At 35.4% G+C, this 18,445-nt stretch overlaps 1 protein-coding gene across 4 annotated transcripts in view; it reads right to left on the reverse strand.

Moving 5' to 3' along the window:
- Window positions 1-18,445, reverse strand: part of Vom2r42 (vomeronasal 2 receptor, 42) — a 68,583-nt gene that overhangs the window by 40,148 nt on the left and 9,990 nt on the right. For 3 of the 4 annotated variants that reach the window (NM_001099511.1, XM_087588256.1, XM_087588251.1), the window contains exon 1: window positions 4,132-4,337. In NM_001099511.1, the coding sequence (NP_001092981.1) occupies window positions 4,132-4,337 (206 nt within the window). Of the gene's footprint in view, window positions 1-4,131; window positions 4,338-18,445 lie in introns of those variants that run through there. The other variant, XM_087588263.1, reaches the window with a different exon arrangement.

The following is an 18,445-nucleotide window of genomic DNA, read 5'->3' on the forward strand; positions in this document are numbered from 1 at the left end:
CTATAAATCTGGTGCCTGGCTGGAATTTGTTCCCTAACAGGGCTAACTTGTCTAGATTCAGTGGGAGGTCATGAATCTGATTTTGCAGAAATTTGATGTGCCAGGGTGGGTGGAATGCCCAGGTGGTCCCAACACTCTCTGAAGAGAAGAGAAATAGGGGATTGGGAGAAAGAATCTATGATGGAGGACCAGAAGATCGTAGTGACTTGGATGTAAAATGAATGAATAAATAGATTAATTAATTAATGTAGAAAAATTGTTGAATAACTATATATAAAGTTGCTTCATTCTCAATACTGTACAATATTTTCTTATGTTCATGATCTTACAGTTTAGACTTGAATTTATTCAAGAGACCCACCAATTGGTGGAGCAGTCCACAAGTTGATTCTAGGAAGTAATGATGAATACATTAAGATGTCACGACATTGGTTTGTGTTTATGTAAGATTAACACAGTTCTTTTGAGATCTTGGTCTCTTTTGGTTCTCTGGCTACTTGTTTTTCATTTCAATATCTTTGCACTTGCTCTCACCACTGTGATACTATATTCCATGACGTCCTCAGTAACATCAAGACTCTGATAGTTCTAGATCATTTCTCCTGAACTGAGAATAAAACAAAACTCTTTTCTTCTTAAAATATAGACCATTGCCTTAACTTTTTGCTGTTCACCATAACATGGTGGGATCTACCGCTGTGTACCTATTGCTAATTACACTCACTCACTGTGAATGTAGGATGTAGATAAATCAACCTTGATGGATCAGGAAAGATTCCCTGATGACTGGCTTACACAGTGCCAGAAAATTGTCTATAGTCATCTGGAAAGAAAGACAGCAAAGGTCTTACTGAACACTGTGCTCAGCATATCTTAATACTGACCTGCCTGTTATGTGTCTTTTGGTCACATTGTAGTGGGATATTTATGGGATTTTCCAAGCACTTTGCAAGTTTTTGTTCCTGCCTGGTACTGTAAATATGGCCAAATGTTCTTGACTGGGGAGATAGCTGTTTTGCCAAGTGGTCATACTGTCAAATTGCTTTTTAAACATTGATGTTTCTACAGCATTTTGTATTGATTTCTGCTTTGTCAGAGACGCTTCTTATTTCAGTGAGTAGTAACTACTGAGAAACTTATGGCTATTCAATGTATCTAACACAAATAACACTGAGTGCTCAGTTGCAGGTGAGTTATCTGTATTAACTTATCCCCATGTGAAGCTCAGAAAAATGAAGTATGAGGAGGCAGAAAAATGGAATAGCAAGGGAACAGAGAGGAAATCTGTAAAATAAATACCAACTGACACAAATGATGTGACTGTTACATTTCTTCCACTCACAACAGTCTCCTGCATAAAACTTATACAAGGTCAAGCAGAGGAAACTTCCAATGTTCACTGGTAAGGGACTTCACAGGTCTCACCTTTGGCAGAGGTGCTGATGGCCATTGGTAACTGTCGAGGGAGGGAGAGTCACTTCCCTGATCATGCGGCCATTGGTAGGAAGCCCATTCACAAGTGGATGATTTTATATCCTTGTGCATATGAGTAAGACTAATTGGACTTAGGGGTTATTGATTTAAAACAAAAAGGAAAGCAAAAATTAGAGAGGGAGATGTCCTGCTAGGTAGTAGGTGTTGTAAGAGAGAGGTAGGAAGTAGCATATCCATATGTTATAATCTTCTGCATATGTGTGAAATTTTCCAAACATAAAAAGAAAATATTATTTTAACATTTTTTCTTTTATTGCCTTGCATTGTGATTTTAGAAAACATATGTGTATAAAAATATGAAATATTAAAAATTAATCTTATTGTGACTACTTGTTTATATTTATATAAACATGTTTGAAAATATATAGATTGCTCACATATGTATATATTATATATTCACTGTCTATATAAATAAAATAAAATACCATAAAATATTAAAAGAAAATAATTGGGCAGAATAACTATTCATAATTCCAAAAACTTTCCATAAGGCATACATGTAGACATCTGAAATGATTGAAATGATTAATATATATATATATATATATATATATTTCAGCTAAATAATTTGTAATGTAGCTATGTTTACAAAATGATCATTACTCCACTCATTACATAAATTATATCTTACTAAATTTTACAAAAAAACATATAGCTAATGTGTGCTCCAACATTTTTTGTATTATCAGTCTTTGTTAACTCCTTTTTTCATGTTATTAACCATAATAGAAGTATACAAATAGCTATAAATATCGTTGAAATATTTTGGAAAAATATATGAATAAATACAAATTGCAGGTATAGAAACATGGATCTACAATAATTTATATTATAAATGGATATTTGACTGAGGATTATATATAATAACCTCAGTTTTGAATAAATTTGTGCTTTTATTTACAAAGCTTAGGAAATGATCAACACTATTACAGTAACTTTTGTAGTTTGTGGAATTTATGATATATAATTCACTATTGAATAGAAAAGTGTTCTAGCAATACTTGAAAACAGGGGAGATCACATCAGTGGTGTATGTTAATTCATCAGATGTGAGGAATTGCAAATATCTTTACCTCAACTTCCTAGAAAACTGTAGTAAATATAACCATATTTGTGATGTTATTACTTATTACTTCTCTCTCAAATGCTAACAGGTGTGATAAGCAGCATCGTTTTTAAAATAAAAATATGCAGATTAAAAATTCATAGGCAAATGGATGGAACTAAAACTTATCCTGTGTGAGGGAACTCAATCACAAAAAAAAAAAAACCCACATAGTATGTACACATTGATAAGTGGATATTAGCCCAAAAGCTAATATCCCAAGATAAAATCCATGGACCACATGAAGCTCAAGAAGGACAACCAAAGTGCAGATGTTTCAGTCCTTCTCAAAAGGGGGAACAAAAATATTCAAAGAAGGAAATATGGAAAAAAAGATTGGAGTAGAGACTGAAGGAATGGCCAATCAGAGCCTACCCCACATATGTATCCAGCCCATATACATACAGCCACCAAACCCAGACAATATTGCTGATGACAATAAGTGCATGCTGATAGTAGCCTGAAATAGCTGTCTCCGGAGAGGTTCATTTGTTAGAATGTAACAAATGCAGGGGATAATGCTAGCAGCCAACTGTTGAACTGAGAATGGTGTCCCCATTGGAGAAGTTAGAGAAAGGATTAAAGGGTCTGACGGTGCTTGAAATCCCATAAGAACAATAATAACAACCAACCAGAGCTGTGAGGGACTGAACCACCACCCAAAGAATATACATGGGCTGGAAGTAAGGAGGATGGAAGGAGGAATACCTGTATGGGGAGAGGGAGGGGATGGGGACTTATGGACAGGAAACCTGGAAAAGGAATAACATTTGAAATGTAAGTAAAGAAATATATCTAATAAAAAAGAAAAAAAGAAAAAATAAAAGGATTGATCAGAAAAAAATAAAGTAAATTGATTTAATGGAAAAAGAATACACATGGACAGACCCAAGGCTCCAGCTGCTTATGTAGCAGATGATGGCCTTGCTGGGCATCAATGGGAGGAGAAGCCCTTGGTCCTGCCAAAACTGGACCCTCCAGTGTAGGGGACTCTCAGGAGGCAGGAGGGGTACATGGTTGGGTGGGGAAACACCATCACAGAAGGTGTAGGGGATGGGATAAGGGTTTATGGAAAAGAAACTATGAAAGCAGATAACATTTAAAACATAAATAAAAAATCCAATGAAAAAAGAAATGTGCACATAAATCCAAAAGGAAATATTAATACATCACTTCATTAGAATTGCCATTCCATACTGAAGAGTTTAGATCATGGACATCACTTTACACTATGCAATGGAACTGCCCCTATAAAGTGTACGAATATACAAAACGGTAGGCAATATATGTCATGTAGGCTATTGCATTAAAAAATATGCCTCTGAAAAGATGGATCAGATAAACTAAAAGCATGATAAATATGGAAATCGTCGGGAATAAAACAAAATTAATCTTGGTTATGTCTTAGTGAGGGAGACCAAATAAGAGAGAAGACACAGAGTATGGAGTATTAAGGTCTGGCAAAGTATATCAATGCTATATATTATTTACATTGATATACAATTAAGGAGAAATACATTAAAGGCCCTTACCTCTTGTCTAAATTACCACTGAACTGTTCATTCTTTACATGACCAAACTTTGTATAAATAAAAAAAAAGCAATCAATGTCTTTGTCTTCTTCCCAAGGTGTCTTGGTTTTTAATCTCCAAAAACAACGGTTGTCAATTGAACTGCACAAAAGAAAAGAAAGCTTCAGGACAAGAAATGCAAACAGAAAAGTGAACATCTTTATCATTTCGCCAAGAAAAAATAATTTGTAAAAAAGCAAGATACACAGAAAAGCACCTGTCAGATAGGCACATACATACATATATATGCCTCTTTTTATTATTGAATTCACTCATCACTTGCATTTATTTGAACTCTTCTCAACTTGCTCTCTGGAGAACCCATCAGCATTCTCAGGCCTCAGGCTCTGCATCTGTGTTCTTATGCCCAGGAGCAAGCCATATTCACTAATTTTGTTTAAGGATTATTCTTCAATACTATTTATGATTCTGCACATATCAGTCAACTTGACATCTCCAGGCAAGTATTCTCCAGGGTAAATTTAAAGTCCCAATTTTAAGTACTTGATGCAGATTATATCTGACATACTAAGCAAGTTTGAGTTGGAACTTAAGAAACAACTACTCCTAGACAAAGTGTACTATAGACATAGAGGTACCATGCCCTAGAATATCTGTCATATGGAATGTTGTCATGTATTTGGTATTCAGACATCTACACACCCACAATAATTACATTCTTCTTCCCATCTTTCACACATGCATACACGCACACATGTTTATGCATATGTACACACATATGCACACACACACTCACTCATACCTGACTGCCCTTATACTGAACTAAATCTCACAAAATGGGAGGTATTAGAGAACCAATCATCATCCTGAAATCAGATCAGAAATACTTAGCAGCTTTTCAATTTCAAGGCAGAATCTAAAATGCAGTTTGACTTCTATGCATAATATGGGTCTCATTTCCCGTGTATTGGTATCTTAAGATCTGACATTTCCCTAACTGAAATAGTAATTTTACTCATTATTTTTTCTTTTATATGAATAGAGTACTACCTGGAATGGACTCAGTAGTTTTAGAATAAGTTCTTTCTGGTCATAAAAGAATACATGTGGATTTCTTTTCCTTTTCTTTTTAGGAAGTATTATTTTCGGTTTTAATTTTTTCTCTTGTTGAAAATAGAGTTTAAGGAATAATTTGGAAATATTCATACTTTTGAACAGAAAGGAAATACATGGGTTGGATTGCTAAATTTTTTTGAACAAAAATAGCCTTCACTTTATATTACCTTTATAAGTGTTCTTTATAACTGATGCAAAATTGAAGTTACTATTTCTTACATTGTTACAGGATTTACATATTGACATAGAATTGAGGTTTTTTATTGGTATAAATCTATATTGATATAAAATTTGAAATTAATATTGTTACTCTTAGATAGGAATTGTGCCTATGCAACTCATATAAGTACACAAGGCTTTGATCCAGTCCCTTTATAGTTTCTATTTTAAACTGTTTAGAATGATTGCATAATGCAAGTTAAGGGTTAGATAGTAAATGTTTGATTATATTAGATTCTTATTTAATTAAAGTAAGGCATTTTCAATATTATTCAAACAGCAATAGCTAAGAATATTCAAAGTTTAACAGGTCAGATACAGCTTTTGAATACAGTCTTCAAATACATCCAAAGTCCACAGATTCTGATATTTAATCATTTCATCATTATTAGAAAGTTTGGCTAGAAACATGTCTGCTTCTGAAAGTACCAGTTTCATGTTTCAAAGAAGATATTGAGGATCTTCACCTCCAGTCAAGGCTGATTATTGTGGCAAGGTGGCATCTGGGCAGAAATTGTCTATTTTATATACATACAAAATACACAAAATACTGTTCAAAAGGACAACAGATGTGGGTTAGTCGACTACTAATCTCTTCCAACAGAGGGTGAGCTACTCCTTCATATTCCTCCTTTATTTTGGAGTCTCTTAGATGGCTCTTTGCCAAAAGGGTGAAGACAGATACTACAATATTATAAAAAATTAGGGGAATGTCTAGGTAGTCATCTGTCATTATTGTTTAAGTTTTGGAAGCTTTGGTTTTATGCTTCCTATTTATTCAGGTAATAATTAATTTGTTCTTGGATTTCTGATGGGGTTGAAGATTAATTATTCCCATAAGCAAACATAAATTGTTTAGCATTGAGAGATATAATATAGAGTTAGAAGCATGGTTTTCAGATGGTGTTACAGTCTAAAATGAAAACATAATTCAGGTGTATAATCACAAACTCTTTAACTTAAGAATGATAATAGAGTGCTTGATTTATTATTGACTAGTTTGGACTGGATATTAATTGTGTATCATACTCTGTGATTTACATTATTGTTCTGGTTGTAGTCAATTTACGTCTGAGAGAAGAGATTATTTTTTCTTTATTTTTAAATTTGTACAGAGAATTTGAGGTGCTGCAGATTGGTTCTAATGCTTTGATTCAGTCAGGAATCTGTATGTCCAAACAATAAACATTCTTGTCTCCAACTGGATTTTAATCAATACAGATGACAATAGCCAAAGGAACAGGACAGGACACTTAGAGTTGCATGGGCTAGGTCACAGGAGAGAGATGGGCGAGATTGCTATGAGTCAGGGAAGGAAGGGAGACAGGAGCGCAGGAGAGAAAGCCAACCACCCATGTGAAAATTCAAGTGAGTGGCCACTGGCTACTTTCCTGATTGGACCTAGTCTATCAGGGGAAGTTTTAGGAGTGCCCGATCATTGCGTTAGCTAAGGCATTTAAAAAATAATCTAATGTGTGTATACCTTTTATTCACAAATTCAGAGAGTTCCTGAGTGGTGGCTGGAAGTATGTGACCCACTAGGAGCACAAAACTGTGTATGCCCAGTCACTGCTACACTCTCCTACACCATTAGATGAGCCACCAATAAGTTATGTATCTGTCTATTTAATGGGAGTAGGTTGAACAGTTTTTGTAATCACAAATACACTTCATATAAGGAAAGCCCAGGCTGGAGAAATGGCTCAGTTGTTAAGAGCACTGATTGCTCCTACAGAGGTCCTGAATTCAATTTCCAGCAACAACATATAGGCTCACAACCATCTGTCATGGCATCCAATGCTCTATTCTGGTGTGTCTGAAGAGTGACAGTGTAATCAAAATAAATAAATAAATCTTTTAAAAAAGAGTATACAACAGTATTCTTTAGAAAGAAAAGCCCATACCTTGCCAGCTGGACAATGATTTCACAGCTGTTCTCAGCAATCTGGAAATAATACGAATGTCCATTACTTTCTTGAATGTGTTTAAACAATGCTGTTAGCTGAGGGTAACATAACACAGGAGCCATCAAAACTATACAAAATTGTTGATATTGGGTCCTTCCCTAATATACTAATTGAGCTAGGAGAGTACAGTGTTTTTTGAGCCTTATGCTATAAATTCAGTTCACAGGTTTTCTTCTTGTGCTACCTTGCCTGAAGGAGACAATTTAGTGGAGAATATAAATATTCCATATTATACAAACGCCTTTTTTATTCTAGATTCAAATAGCTGTAGTTTTCTTGCTTGTATCTCAAGGTAATAGATGACTATCCAATGACCTTTGTCTGTCCACATCCTGGTTGTTTACAGCCGTGCCTATAACAAATAAGTCCACTATGAACATCGTGGAATACATGCCATTGTGGCATGATGGCACATCTTTTGGGCATTTGTCCAAGAGTGGTACAGGTTCATTTCCAGAGTATTTTTAGTTGATTTAATAGGTTTATAGCTTACTGCTAGGTTTTATTTTTTCTTTCTTTCTAAAATATGGTTATTTTTATTTATTTATACTTCAAAAGAACATAGTGGAACATGGGTTTTTGATATATGTTGGAGCATATTTTGGGTATATGCCCAGGAGTGGTATAACTGGGTCTCCAGGTAGTACTATGTTCAATTTTCTGAAGAACTTCCAGAGTGGTTGTACCAGCTTGTAATCCCAACAACAAGGGAGGAGTGTTCACCTTTCTACACATCCTCCACAGAATCTGCTGTCACCAGAATCTTTGATCTTAGCCATTCTTAAAGGTGTGCAGTAGAAACTCAGGGTTGTTTTGATTTTCATTTTCCTGATGATTAAGTATTTTGTACATTTCATTAGGTACCTCTCAACCATTTGATATTCCTCAGGTGAGAATTCTTTGTTTAGCTCTCTAACCCATATTTAAGAGTGTTATTTGCCTTTTTGGAGTCTAAACTCTTGACTTCTTTGCATATATTTGATATTAGCTTCTATCGGATATAAGATCTGTAAAGATCTTGTCCCAATCTGTGGGTTGCTGTTTTGTCTTTTGCTTTACAGAATCTTTGCAGTTTTATGATGTCCCATTTGTTGGTTCTCGATCTTAGAACATGAGTCATCAGTGTTCTGTTCAGGAAATTTTCTCCTGGGCTTATGTGTTCGAGGCTGTCCCCTATTTTTCTTCTATTAGTTTGAGTATATCTGGTTTTATGTAGAGTTCCTTGATCCACTTGGGCTTGAGATTTGTACAGGGTGTTAAAAATGGACGGATTGGCATTCTTCTACATGCTGACTTCCAGTTGAATCAGCACCATTTGTTGAAAATGCTATCTTTTGGGGTTGGGGATTTAGCTCAGTGGTAGAGCACTTGCCTAGGAAGCGGAAGGCCCTGGGTTTGGTCCCCAGCTCCAAAAAAAAAAAAAAAAAAAAAAAAAAAAAAAAAAAAACCCAAAAGAAAAGAAAAAGAAAATGATAGTTTTAGATACTTTGTCAAAGATTAACTGACTGTAAATTACTGGGTTCATGTTCTTTAATTATATTCCATTGATATACCTGTCTGTCTCTGTCCCAATACATCTTTTTTCCATCTTTATTAACTTGATTATTTCTTATTTACATTTCGATTGTTATTCCCCTTCCCGGTTTCTTGGCCAACATCCCCCTAAATATTCCCCCTCCCCTTCTCTATAGGTTTTCCCCTCCCCATCCCCCCATTGCTGCCCTCCCCCTAACAATCACGTTTACGGGGGTTCAGTATTCGTAGGACCAAGGGCTTCCCCTTCCACTGGTGCTCTTACTAGGATATTCATTGCTACCTATGAGGTCGGAGACCAGGGTTGGAGCCCATGTAAAGACTTTGGGTAGTGGCTTAATCCCTGGAAGCTCTGGTTGGTTGGCATTGTTGTTCATATGGGGTCTCAAGCCCCTTCAAGCTCGTTTAATCCTTTCTAAGATTCCTTCAACAGGGGTCCCATTCTCAGGTCAGTGGTTTAATGATGGCATTCGCCTATGGATTTGCTGTATTCTGGCTGTGTCTCTCAGGAGAGATCTACATCTGGTTCCTGTCGGCCTGCACTTCTTTGCTTCATCCATCTTATCAAGTTTGGTGGCTGTACATATATGGGCCACATGTGGGGCAGGCTCTGAATGGGCGTTCCTACTGTCTCTGTTTTAAACTTTGCCTCCCTATTCCCTGCCAAGGCTATTCTTATTCCCCTTTTAAAGAAGGAGTGAAGCATTCACATTTTGATCATCCTTCTTGAGTTTCATGTGTTCTGTGCATCTAGGGTAATTCAAGCATTTGGGCTAATAGCCACTTATCAATGAGTGCATACTATGTGTGTTTTTCTGTGATTGGGTTACCTCACTCAGGATGATATTTTCTAGTACCATCCACTTGCCTATGAATTTCATAAAGTCATTGTTTTTGAAAGCTGAGTAGTATTCCATTGTGTAGGTATACCACATTTTCTGTATCCATTCCTCTGTTGAAGGGCATCTGGGTTCTTTCCAGCTTCCGGCTGTTATAATTAAGGCTGCTATGAACATAGTGGAGCATGTGTCTTTGTTATATGTTGGGGCTTCCTTTGGGTATATGCCCAAGAGATGTATAGCTGGGTTCTCAGGTAGTTCAATGTCCACTTTTCTGAGGAATCTCCAGACTGATTTCCAGAATGGTTGTGCCAGTCTGCAATCCCACCAACAATGGAGGAGTGTTTCTCTTTCTCCACATCCTTGCCAGCATTTGCTGTCACCTGAGTTTTTGATCTTAGCCATTCTCACTGGTGTGAGGTGAAATCTCAGGGTTGTTTTGATTTACATTTCCCTTATGACTAAAGATGTTGAACATTTCTTTAGGTGTTTCTCAGCCATACTGCATTCCCCACCTGTGAATTCTTCAACTCTGAACCACATTTTTTTTTAAATTTATTTAATACTTAATAATAATTCTTTGGTTTCTGGGCAAACATCCCCCTCCCCCCCTTCCTTATGGGTGTTCCCCTCCCAACCCTCCCCCCATTGCCGCCCTCCCCCCAACAGTCTAGTTCACTGGGGGTTCAGTCTTAGCAGGACCCAGGGCTTCCCCTTCCACTGGTGCTCTTACTAGTATATTCATTGCTACCTATGAGGTCAGAGTCCAGGGTCAGTCCATGTATAGTCTTTAGGTAGTGGCTTAGTCCCTGGAAGCTCTGGTTGCTTGGCATTGTTGTACATATGGGGTCTTGAGCCCCTTCAAGCTCTTCCAGTTCTTTCTCTGATTCCTTCAACGGGGGTCCTATTCTCAGTTCAGTGGTTTGCTGCTGGCATTCGCCTCTGTATTTGCTATATTCTGGCTGTGTCTCTCAGGAGCGATCTACATCCGGCTCCTGTCGGTCTGCACTTCTTTGCTTCATCCATCTTGTCTAATTGGGTGGCTGTATATGTATGGGCCACATGTGGGGCAGGCTCTGAATGGGTGTTCCTTCAGTCTCTGTTTTAATCTTTGCCTAATAGGTCTCCCTGCGGTATTACTTCTTGAGCTCTTTGTATATTTTGGATATAAACCCCCAATACAGTTTTTATGACTATTACTCTGCAATACTGCTTGAGGTAAGGGATGGTGATTCCCACAGAATTCCTTTTATTGTTGAGGATAGTTTTCACTATCCTGGGTATTTTGTTATTCCAAATGAATTTGCAAATTGCTCCTTTTAACTTTATGAAGGATTGATTCTTATTTTGTAGTATTCAGCATATTTACTAAAGGCTATTTCTTTCTATTCCAAGTAGCTTTGAACCATTTCTGTCCCAGATAGCTATCAATGAATGATATCTCTTTAAAAAGGGCCATGCTGTCTTTGGGTGTCTATTTAAATAAAGACACATTACCTGGAAAGAATCAAACTCCGGTTCTTTCTCAACATTATTTGACAATGTATTTGCTTGCTGCAGAATTAACTCATGGAATGAGTGGGCCACAGCATACACAGCATTGTATAGATTATAATTTGTTTCACTCATGGCCATTTCGAACTGGTTGTTAGATAACCATTTCAGTAGCATTTTTCTTGAACATTTCTTCAGTTTCTTACAATTAGATGAAGGCCAAAAACAATTAAAATTCAACCACCATAACTTAGCAAGAGAAATAGTGTTACTGTAGTTTAAAGGGTGCACTGTCTGTATAAATTCTTTAAAACCAGATACCTCAGAATAATGATGTGAAAAGCTGAGGGTACCATGAAAAGAGTTGAAGAGGAATTCTCCATTACTTGTAATTATATCCCACTGTGAGGTATCAATCCAGATTCTCTGAATGGCTACAAACTGCCATAGTCTAAAGATTACTTGTAGATGAGAATCTTTGTCTCCATAAATGATAACTTTTGCTAAGGACATCATAATTTGGTTACAATATATATCAGCCATTGTGAAGAATATTTTTATGTCATATGTGATAACAGTGACAAAGGCTAAACAGATGTCATATCTTTGCATTTCTTCTCTCAGTTCAGAGGCAAATTGAAGTCCTGGATCATCATCTGAAATCATCTATCCTACTCAGTACCAGCTGAAATAAATCACCAACGACACCATGCCAATAGCTATAGACGTAATCTTGATAGCCATCGGGTACACATATAGAAATTGTTCATAGCTATTGAGAAGAGGGTGAAATGGCCATAATAAAGCTGAAGGACATTAAAATGAATAAATAAAACAATTTAAACTTGAAGAAGTACATAAATCTTAACACCTATGTATGTTTTAAAAGGTCTGGAAGTGTTGGAAGGTGCAAATTATTCATCTTATTATTAAAATACAAATCATTGTGATTTTCTTGAATAGCATGAATGAATTTATTCTTCCAATAAAACATTTCATATTCCCACTGCTTCTTTTCTCTATTTTCAATAAAGTTGGGATATATACACTATATAGCGTATGAATGCTTATGCTTTGAAATTTATCGATCAAATAACACATAAATTCAGACTCTGGCTTCCAGTTTGCTAAAGCACTAAGAAAACCAGCATTAAAGCAGGTCATATTTCATTAAACCCAAACTACCCAACCTCGCTTCGGGAGTTCTGGACGTGTAGAGAAGTGGTCAAAGTACGGCAGTTGGTAGCCATGTAGGTCCTGTAAATACAATAAAGTATCTTCTCTGGTTTCTATAGTCAAAGTTAGGAAAATAATTACCTCTTCTTGAGGATAAACTGATTTTACTCCAATCGGCCAACAGGTTACATTCAACTTTAACCAATAGAGAAATATTGGGTAAAATCTTAGGGTTCCTATTGATTTCTTCAATAGCAAAATAAAGAGATAAAAATCAAGTGTATGTTCTTAGTTGTCAACCTAAAACAGATCACAATATTCATTAAAGGTTATGGTATAAATGTGATAATCTCAAACCACTCTGAATGTGAATTATGCTCTGAATCATTTCTCTATATACTTATATTTCTATGGTGAAACAAATTCTGTTACTGTACTGTATGAGAGTGGGAGGATTTTAAAAATGGCTTTGTGTTGACTTTACAAAAGAAGTATTTTGTCATCTGGAATTTTCCTAGTTTACTTTTTTTATCTGTGAACATGATGAGTAGATTATAGAATGTAAGGCAGTGTTTGCTAACTCCTTGTCTAGTATTATCATAATCTTGGAATTCTTGTGTTTAACATATGTGGACAGTGAAGGAGATACACTGTCTCCTGAATGCTTGGTGCTTCATTTCACAGAAACGAAGTGCCTAAAGCCATCAAAGTGTTGTAAGTATGAGAAAATGGGAAGTAAGATCTTTTTTCAACCCCTTGTAGAAGTTTATATATTCATAGATAATGCAAGAATAATAAATACTTCTTTTCTTTATTTCACTTTTCTCCTTTTTATGCAATTCAGAGTATAGGATCTGGTGGAATGTGGGATTATATAAGGTGGATTGTTATTAATATGTTTCATCCACTCATTTAACTGGATTTGATATCTCTGGTCCTAGGCCTACGATAGCTTATTTCTGAATAGTGCACCTTTGTTCTTATGAAATAATTTAGTATTTGATTACTTTGTTTTTGTTTAAGGTATTTTACAATGATAAATTTCACATAATATTATTGTACAAAGTATCTTCATAATCTTATTTTAAATGATTTTATATTTCAGTCATTTGTAGTAAAGCTTTATCATTATTAACTTGAGTATTTCTTATTTACATTTCGATTGTTATTCCCTTTCCCGGTTTCCGGGCCAACATCCTCCTAACCCCTCCCCCTCCCCTTCTATATGGGTGTTCCCCTCACCAACCTCCCCTCATTACCGCCTTTTGTTCCAGCATTTCTGCCTTGACGGATTATTATATAACTTATACACATATCTAAGCACAGTTTAAGGATGTAATTGGTATCAAATTGACTAATTATATTATCTATATTTTATACACATACACATTCACGCATGCACACACACACATATATGTATAAATGTATATATCTCCATTTCCCTCTCTCTCTCTCTGTCTATATATATATACATATATATATGTATGTATATATATAGTTTGCTGCTTAGTTCCTTGACATTCTGTGTGGGAGAAGGATCTGTTTTATTTTTTACTTTGAGTCCTTTAATTTGAGTTCTTCATTTAAACCATCAATATTGCTGTTTTGTACAAAGTTTGCATTTTCAATAATTTGTTCCTTGTTTTAAAAGCTGGTTTGGAATGTCTTCTTTCCTTGTAATTTTATCTTCATGTTCTGTGAAATCATACAATTCATTATGTTTAAATGATAATATCTATTTCTAATATATATATATACACATATATATACACACACACACACACACACACACACACATATATATATATATGACAGAGAGAGAGAGAGAGAGAGAGAGAGAGAGAGAGAGAGAGAGAGAGAGAAAGATATGAGGGTTGTTTTTCATACATATATGGTTCCAAGGCAGACCATCCTTCCATCCTTTCTGCATTTGACTACTAATGATGAAATTCGGGAGCTAATAGATGCCAGAAAGTCTGTTTCCCTTAAGTATTTTTTTTTTAGATTTTTCATTCATTAGAAAACCTTTGTCCTGTGGGAGGTACCATATCCAGTACCATTTGGGAAATATAAATTGTGGAATGAATCATTTAAACAAAATCATTTAAACATAGTTGAGTTGTTTTGGATGTGACGAATATTGGAGAGTTGTGGTAGGAATTTGAAGGTTTTCTGGTTACAGTATATTACAAATTTTTTAAAATAGCACAAGCTGTGCACATGTATGCAAAATCGATCATTAATGCAGTGATCATGGTATATCCATGAGGCAACACATCTGAACAATTCTTTCGATTTTGGTTAAAAAGGAAAAAAACCTCTAATGTGATATAGCTCTACAACTCTTCCATATAATAACAGAGGAAACAAGACCACTATACAATTACTTCCTAGAAACTTTATTCTACACTTTACAAATTGGTTAGAAGTTGAATTATGTTAACTGCCAACAGGCGAATGACAGAAAAGTATGGTACAGGCCCAAGAAGATCATTATTTCCCTACTCAGAAGAATACAGCCTTGTCAACTGGAAAACAATGTATAGAATATTGGTTTAGGTAGATGCATAAGCCATACATTAAAGCACAGTTGTCATGTTTTCTAACATGTAGAAAAATAAATAAAGAAAGTAGCTGATGAAAAAGCAGTAGGCTTTCTCCTGAGACAAAGTATGGGAAAAAAGGATTTGTAAAACAGAAACGTATAGAATCACTGTTAATCAAATCTCAATATTCATATACAAATCTTGAAGTGACATTTTGTCAAGACATAAATTTAACTTAAGATTTCAATCGTATTGCCTATTTTCATAGAGATTTATGAATGAAGAAAATATACATAGGGAATTGTAACAAAATGTAGTTTTCCTTTGAATATTTGATATTTAATTATTGAATGATTTATATTGGTATAGTAATTTATTTTGTTTTAAATACAAATTAAAATACAAGGACCATAAAAATTAATTTTACTATTAATCTTATGTGTTGACTTTATTATACAACAAAATATTCAAAGAATATATTGTGTCACATCCATCTCTTAAAAAAAGATAAGATTATCTATTATTGGGACATATAACCTCCTAGGCATGAATTTTGTTCTGGTTTACCATACTCGATGTAAATCTCATTGTGTGGAATGGGTCTTAAATCCAATCGGAAGACTTGATTTTAGCCACGATACATGAGTCAAAATTACTCATGCAAGGATATTCTATGTAGCATGTCACTCTTTGAGCATGAAAGGGTAAAATCTAAACAAAAATATTGGTGCCAATTCCCACATTCAGCCTGCATTACTTCCTCTAATGTTATGAAAACAATCAGTACATTGGGATTGCCCAGTACAGTCTTAGATTTGCAGTCAAAATGGGCAGTGTCTTCAGCAATACGATCTTTTCTTCTAGTTCTTTAATAAAACCAAGATCAAAAGCAATACCTTTCATGTTTGTGGAACCTAAGGAACTTCCTGGCCAACAATTCATAGGGGTGAAAACCATCCCTGGAAATAAGATTACACTCAATCAGCTTATGTGCTCTTGGATTGTCCATTTCCATAGGGTTCCTATGGCAACCTAGAAGTTTTAATACTTTAGGTGTTGTTTCAAAACCTATTTTGTTTCATTCAGTTTATCTAGCCCCAATGAACTTATAAGTTATGTGGAGGTACCAGTTCAGTGAAATGATAACCTTATTCACTACCAAATATATGGGTATGTATACACATTTCATTGGCTGAAAACCTTAATGGTTACTTGATATATTCATCACCTCAATGGGAATGCTTTTAAGAGGATTGTGTATGTGACCACACACATTTAGGAATAATTCCATCCCTCACTGACAGGCATAGGCTCTGTTAAGCCTGCATGCCAATCTCTTACAGAGTAGGTTGATTTAGATGTGCATTTCTTCAGGGTATCAATTCGACTAGGATAATCAGCAACAGGTCTCACATATTTGGAAAGTAAAATAACAAACTATTTCACGAAAAGTCGTTAACATTTTCTTTTAGTCAACCTACATTGGTTCCCTCATGACAAGTCTATGTGGACTACATGAGCAGCGTCTAAGGGCACTTGAGGGCAAATGGGCTGTAATTTCATAAGTATATCTCCTTTCTGATTCCCAGGAAATAATGTCCTGTAGAATTACAAGGAAAACTATCAAGGGTTCTTATTCCTGTTGAACTTTTTTATATATTGCTTTCTATACACAGGCATCCATTAAGTGATGCTGCTAAATATAACCCAGCTGTCATTACAGATTTTCATGGGCCAAATATTATGAGTTATTATTATTTGTAGTCCTTAATGTCAGACCATTGTCTACTTGTTCCTTTTCTAGCCACAATGAACCTCTGTTCAGTCATGTTGCTACAGTTACTTATTTTTGTTAGGTATGTCTGTAACCACCCTTTCTGTACCAGGCATCCAATTAAATGAGACTTATGCACTAAAGTAATTCACCCTGTTTAGCTGCTGATTAATTTACTAGGTGAAGGTTGGGGGGCATTTAAAGAGACTGTTTGTAAGTTATTTTGCATTAGATTGGTGATATGGCTTTCATATACTGTACACTGTTAGTGTAAGTATGACTGCCACATTTGCAAAGTAAATTTTGTACACTACCATGAGATTTATCTAGAAAATCTTTAGTCCAGCACTTTATTGAGTATTCTGTATTTAACTTCATTGGGTTGAGACAAGTTATAAATTCCATCTGTTGTGTTTTTTATTTAATAACATGGTGTATTTGATGGTTTATTTATTTTATTTTTCTACTTCTTTCCAGAAATGAGACAAAATCCTGTAGAAAACATTTGATAAGGTTGCTTTATCAATAGACCCCTGCTATATCCTTCGGAACTTTGGGTCAATTCTACCAGTAATGAACAAGTAGTACTGCAAACAGTGGTATTTATTTTATCCTACAAGAATATTATACAAAATACCCTCAAAGTTCCTGTAGCTTCTTAATACAGAAAGACAGACTGTTGGAAGAATTTGTCATAAACATTGTGAGGATTGCTCTGTAGCGTTATAGTACATGGCAGCTTTCACAATTTTATTATATTCCTTGTTCTTCACAACAGCTCCTTCCTTTAATCTTATGTTTATGTCCTTTAGATTATTTCTAAATATGAACAAATAACCAGATGAAGGGTTATTTAATAAAACCTTTTCTACTGACATGAGAAAGAAACATCCTGAACCATGAACCCGTAGCAAATACTGGGCTTACAAGGAGAGCTTGGAGAATCACATTGAAGTTCATTGTCATCTGACCTGAACAGTTGTGGGGTTACCTAAGTTTTCACAGAAAAGAATTAAATAAAGTAAAAAAATAACATCTAATACAGAATGCAAAAATTGCATCCATTTATACCAATTATTTTTGTACAGATCAAGACCTGTCACAAAACATAAATGGGAGAGAGTAATTTTGCTATTTCTTGGCAATCCCTATTCATTCAGACACACCACAATTATATATCCTAGAGTTTTTCAATGGCGCTTTCCTAAAGTTTTTCAGTTCTGCTTAATTAAGTTGCTTTGATATAATCTGTTCATTTCTACCCAGAAATAAGGAAGAACATTGCCATGCTGCACTTTTTTAACTACCTTGGTTCATGAGTTCCCTAGTGTTAGCGGTTGAATCACCATTTATCTTACTTGGTTACTGGGTTCCTATCTGGTCAAATGATCTCCTTCTCTAGCATACTATTTTGCAGGAGGGAAATATGAAATCCATTATAATTACTTTTTTATGGTTATGAAGGAAACATTATTGAAACAACTCACAAAGCAAAGCATTTTTTTTATTAACTTGAGTATTTCTTATTTACATTTCGAGTGTTATTCCCTTTCCCGGTTTCCAGGCAAACATCCCCCTAATCCCTCCCCCTCCCCTCCTTTATGGGTGTTCCCCTCCCCATCCTCCCCCAATTGCCGCCCTCCCCCCAAC

The sequence above is a fragment of the Rattus norvegicus genome, chromosome 1 (assembly GCF_021556685.1).
Source record: "Rattus norvegicus strain SHRSP/BbbUtx chromosome 1, alternate assembly SHRSP_T2T, whole genome shotgun sequence".
In the NCBI taxonomy this organism is placed as follows: Eukaryota; Metazoa; Chordata; class Mammalia; order Rodentia; family Muridae; genus Rattus; species Rattus norvegicus.